This window comes from Rhineura floridana, chromosome 11, assembly GCF_030035675.1.
Source record: "Rhineura floridana isolate rRhiFlo1 chromosome 11, rRhiFlo1.hap2, whole genome shotgun sequence".
Classification (NCBI taxonomy): domain Eukaryota; kingdom Metazoa; phylum Chordata; class Lepidosauria; order Squamata; family Rhineuridae; genus Rhineura; species Rhineura floridana.
In genome coordinates, this window is record NC_084490.1 from 34,445,800 (window position 1) to 34,451,799 (window position 6,000).

At 38.8% G+C, this 6,000-nt stretch overlaps 1 protein-coding gene across 1 annotated transcript; it reads left to right on the forward strand.

The window, feature by feature from the left end:
* The first annotated feature begins 4,120 nt into the window (after nucleotides 1-4,120).
* On the forward strand, nucleotides 4,121-5,044 carry LOC133367886 (olfactory receptor 8S1-like). Its single transcript, XM_061591972.1, has one exon. It carries the CDS (start codon nucleotides 4,121-4,123, stop codon nucleotides 5,042-5,044), a length of 924 nt encoding a protein of 307 aa, XP_061447956.1.
* The last annotated feature ends 956 nt before the right edge of the window (nucleotides 5,045-6,000 follow it).

Consider the following 6,000-nt stretch of genomic DNA (forward strand, 5'->3'; position numbering starts at 1 on the left):
ATTCCCAGGACTTTCATTTCTCCTTTTCCCCATCTGTACTATTTTGATACAATTTATCTTTTAAGCCTTGAAGTAGCAAATGGCAAAATCTTCCGTGCATGGTTTTTAAACTATAAAACTATTCCTACCCATAATCTTCTTGAACAATTAATTAGTCATAATGAGGAATTTTAAAGGTGTGTCACAGCAAGAGTTTCTAGAGTGGAATAAATACAGGTAACATTACTTTGGAGCCTCATATGATCTGCATACCCTCTGTTGATCATCCCTAATACAGGTATTGAAAGTAAGATGATATACACACAAAACTATAGGCCTTGTCTGTTGTTCACTGTTATCATGACCATTATATGAACAGATAGGCTTGGGCCCAAGGTAAGTTAAATAATTCATGGATAATTCTTCCTACAGCCACTGGTGTAGTTTATATCCCCTTCCTCCTACAACCAATTGTGTACCCCCAAAAGCCTCACCAAAGGGTCAGGTATGCGGTACATTGGAGGAGTGGATAGGAAATGTCTCTTCCATGAGCTTAAGATAACATCTTGAAATCCAAGCTTGAGTTTCTCCCTCTGCCAGCAGTCTAGTACACCCCATCTCATATTATCTCCTGAACATCCAGGGGATGCAAGTGGATGTAGGGGTTAAAAGAGGACAAGCAGCTTCCCTACCATGAACATCCTTGGGTTAGCCTCTCTTAGGATCCAAACCAAACCATGTGGTGTAAGTATGGTAGTTAGTAGTTAGAGGAGATGTTGATAGTAGATGGGTACACACATCATTCTTCTTTCTACTTCAGCTCAGTCATTTTCTCATCAGCCATCAAAAGTGTTTCTTTTAGATCACATACACAACACTACATTTTCAGTCAGATATAGTAAATTAAGAAGCTCCTACAGAAGCAGTCTGACCACAGAGACCTTCCAAAATAGGAGGGAATAATCAGTATGTCATAACAAAAAATGGCATTTACCTATAAATGATGAAAACCTGGGTAAAGCTGAATAAATTAAATTATTTACTGAAACTACTTGGATGTTCTCATGATCCCCAAGTAATTATTGGATTGTGGTTGTGAAGAATGATTGGATCATGGGTTCTTGTCTTCTGTGTCCATGCTTAACTGGGGGGCTCAGTGAGCCTCTCATGAAGGTGCTGAGAAGGAAGTGGACCTGATTGATGTCTGATGTCAAGGGGACATGTTTCTAGGAAATGGGATTATATCTCCATTTCAACTTTTTCTGTGATTTCAGATAATTTCCCATAATCTGACAAATGATTGCTGAAATCAGACAGGTACAGATTTTCATCATTTAGTCCAAAAAGAGAGGGGGGAAGAAAAGGAAAAAGAGAGCAACTGATAAAGGGTTGAAGTATGTATGAATCTTATTCATTCATTCAATATAAAATAATGTATCTGTTTTGGACACTTAACATTTTTAAAATATTATTATTATGTTTATGTCAATGATTAACAAATTCAGCTTGTATTCATTTTCTTTTAATTTGCAAAGGGGCATACACATGGCTGGAGCATGCGTAGAAAGTGTGCAGAACTCTAGTTTTGGGGGCTTTTTTATAAACACCACAAAATCCATAACTAACTAAACAATACTGTTCAGTTAGTGGTTTTACATGTCACCAATCTGACTCAGCAATGCTGCGAATGTGTAAAACTAATTGTTTCCCAATGGGATGGAAGTACAACTAGTTTCAATTTATTCTTCTGTACCAAACTGGTAAATGGAAGTATTCCAACTTGACTTACACCTTCTTTTTCTAGCCTTTGTTGGTAACTCAATGTACAGCTCTGGCAGTGCCCATTCACTCATTTTAACAGCGTCTATATTAGAGATGTACACCACCCCTAAGAGAGCTAGTGTAGTGTAGTGGTTAAGGTGTTGGACTACAACCTGGGAGACCAGGGTTCAAATCCCCACATAGCCATGAAGCGTACTGGGTGATCTTGGGCCAGTCACTGCCTCTCAGCCTCATGAAAACCTTATTCATAGGGTCACTATAAGTCGGAATTGACTTGAAGGCAGTACACACACACACCACCCCTAAAGTTCTCCTTGTATTTGTACGTGTGCATTAAAAAATACTCTATTCTTTTTCTGAACTTCTCTGTACTCTGCTTTGATCTCTGATTTTGGGATTCTGATCTACTCTGTAAAATGAAGGTACATGTTTCCCATTCACTTTCATGGGGAATCTAAAAACAGCCGTAACTGCCCACTTTCAGCAGAAGTGGATGAAATGTGCTGATACAAGAACCCATCCAGAGTAGAGTTAGCCTGCCGAAATGCAGGCCAAACTTGTGGGGGAAATAGCAATATTAGAGTGAACCTTTCATTAGGCCAACTATTTTTTTTAAAATGATTTCAGTTTCTTATTTTCAAGGGAGGAGTTGGGTTCCCCCCCCCTTGCTCTTTCTAACAGTATAATAAAGTCATAGGTGTGGGTTTTCCTCCCTTGCTTTTACATTAAAGAAAAAAAATTAGCAGATTCACACAGAAAGCCTAGCCTTCTTGTGCTTGCTTTTGTTTAGAGGCAGGGGATGTCCTCCAATAGACATTACAATATAGGAATGAGCAGAATAATGTCTGCCGAGTGCTGAAGACCTCTGAATTCTTGCTTTCTCAGTTAGAAGACTTACAAAAGAGTTAAATGAAGCTCTTGATTTTTAAAAGGATCATCCACTGCTCTACATTTTGGAAATCATAATAATCATTTTTTTAAAAAAAATCATCCAGAACTCATCAGGAGTCTACAGGAATCATTCTCAACAACCTCACTTTGAAATACAGTCCAGCCAACAAATATAAGGTGTAAGCTGAAGCTAGGTCCTTGCAGAGACAAGAGCATGCACATCTACTCCAGGAGCTCTCTAATGCCCAGCTGGAGTTCTGAATGCCTTGCAATCCTGCCTTAGCCTCTTGTAGGGATACTGCTAAACTTTCTCTGTGAGCGATGAGCTCTCACAGAACAGGACACATATCACGGGTCATAGTTGTACAGCGTAAAAAAATGTGGGGAGAACAGGAATTGTAAAGAAAGCTCCATGGACACAGGGTGATTTGTAGGAGTAAATTCACCAAAATGAACCAAATTTGCCTTGTTATTTGATCCCAGGACAGAGATATTGCACACCCCTAGGATCTACAATATATACCCAAGACACATGGCTAAATCCAGCCCAGTCATGACACAGATGCTCAGAATACTTAAATTATTAAAATCAGAGCTTGGAAAAGTTACTTTTTTGAACTACAACTCCCATCAGCCCCAGCCAGCATGTGCTGGCTGGGGCTGATAGGGGTTGTAGTTCAAAAAAGTAACTTTTCCAAGCTCTAAAATTATATAATATATATATCTGTTCCATGACTACTAGCCATTGGTAATTCTCTTCTTTGTGATACATGTCAAAAATGTAATCCTCCCAGAGAGCTTCGGCTATGGGGCGGTATATAAATGTAATAAATAAATAAATAAATAAAATCAGTTTCAGAAGTTGTTTTTTCCCCTTGTCAATGTCCCAAATATTAAAGTCACAGCAACTTCATTTCTATACCAGCCCCCCAAAAACTTCCCAATCCATTCCATGCATGTCTGGTTCAAATTAGTTTACTACTGTGCTGTTTTCATTTCTTAAGGTGGCATATTGCAAGAACAGTGGCAATAACCAGTGGAAAGTGAACGTCTGACCTAGAAACAGTACACACTATGGAAAAACCTGAAATATATTAGTTTTACATGGGCAATGATGATTGCAAGATATTGTTCTGATTGTCATTTACACACACACGCATGCTAGACCCTGGACTAAAATTAAAAGTGGTGATTCAGATTTTTTTAAAAAAAAATTATAGGGAGGAAATGAAAAATAAAGAAAAACCAGTACCATTACAGTACTGTTTTTGTTGTTATATGTTCGGTCAAAAAGTAATGTTATGTGTGTATTTGTGTAGGAGGGGGGGACTGGGAGAGGAAATATGAGTACTACTTACAAAATGTTAATTATTCATATTTCATGTATATTAATTTTTAAAATGCTAATAGCATTTTTCATGCTTCTTTCCCCACTTATACAGATATTTCAGGCACTCAGCATTTCACCATGCAAAATCAGACCATAATAAGAGAATTTATACTCCTGGGACTTTCAAGTGATCCACAAGTACAGATTTTTCTCTTCTTTGTATTTCTCATAATATATGCCACCACATTATTAGGAAACTCTGTGATCATATTGCTAATCAGAACTGAGCCTGGCCTTCAAACTCCCATGTTCTTCTTTCTCAGCCATCTAGCCTTCGCTGACATTTGCTACTCATCTGTCACTGTCCCAAAGATGCTGGAAAACTTTGTAGCAAAACAGAAAACCATTTCTGTGGTGGGATGCTTTGCACAGATCTTTTTCTTTCTCCATTTTGGTTCTGCTGAAGTATTTCTACTTTCAGTAATGGCGTATGATCGATATGTCGCTATATTTAACCCACTACATTATTCAACTGTTATGAAAAAACAAATGTGCAGACACATGGTGGGTGCAGCCTGGGTAATGAGTGTCTTGGATGCAGTGGTCAATGCAGTGCCTTTAAAAGATTTGACCTTTTGCAGATCCAATACCATCGGCCATTACACCTGTGACATCCCTTCAGTTATGAGACTGTCTTGCAATGAACATTTCACAAATTACATCTTGATTCTTGCCTCTAGTATTCTCTTTGGTTTAGCAACTTTCCTCCTTACCCTTGTCTCTTACATTTATATCATTTCAACCATCCTGAAGATTCACTCAGCTGAAGGGAGGAGCAAAGCCTTCTCTACTTGCAGCTCCCACCTCATTGTGGTGTGCTTGTTTTATCTTTCAGCTTTTATCCGATACATGAAGCCAAATTCTAAATCTTTTAAACATCTGGACAGTGTGGTATCAATCCAGTACAGTGTTATAACCCCCATGTTAAACCCCATCATATACAGTTTAAAAAACAAGGAAATAAAAAATATTATTTGGAAAAAGTTTCAAAAATCTGAATAAAACTTGTTATCTGTATCCATACAAAAGGGAAAAAACTACACACACACACACACACACACACACACACACACACACACACACACACACACACACACACACACACACACACACACACACACACACACACACACACACACACACACACACACACACACACAGTCTTTATGGAAGATATTGAAGTCTGTGTCTGAATTTTGCTCATTGTTTTACACATGGTGTAGAAAGATTGAAAAGGAATAGCTGACTAAAGTGTTTTCAACACCTTCAGCTGACTTTAATTCAATGTTTGTTGTGATTTGCTTGTTTTCAGAAATCTATGTTGTCACAATTTTTAGCATGGGTTCATTACACAATAACTGTACATTACTCAGAAATAAGCCCCTCTGAATTCAACTGAGATTACTCCCTGATAAGTACATACAGGATTGCAGGCTGGATTGGTTAGTCTTCAAAGTGCCACACAGGACTGTTAACAAGGGACCCCATAAATTGCCAAGCCTATGGAAAAATATTATCCCCTCACCCAGCTTATTAACTCCTATATCTATTTTCCAGAATGTGGTGGAGAGATATTAAGTGGGCCTGGGAGCCCAGGGTTAAAGTCAACACTCAGCCATTAAACACTTTGTGCAACCTTGGTACAGTTAGTCTCCCTCGGCTTAACCTACCTCACAGGGTTGTTGTGAGGATAACATGGAGAAAAGGAGACTGAATGAATGCACCTTGAGCTCTTTTGGGGAAAGGTGAAATGGACATGTGAAGGAACTAGGGTTGCCAGTTTCATGGCCTGAGACTGATCCTGTATCTTTAGGAGAAGAGAAAGTCAGCCAAGTGCAGGTGTTCTTGCAGCACTGTAATGGGAAAAACCACAAGGTGGAATTCTCCCTTCCCCCTGCACAACTTTTAAAGATACAGAAGACCTCTTGGTTGCCAGGCCCGGTCTCCAAGAGGTCTTC

Excerpts from the sequence above, each read along its gene's own strand:
- LOC133367886 (XM_061591972.1), top strand. The coding sequence starts at position 4,121 with ATGCAAAATCAGACCATAATAAGAGAATTTATACTCCTGGGACTTTCA.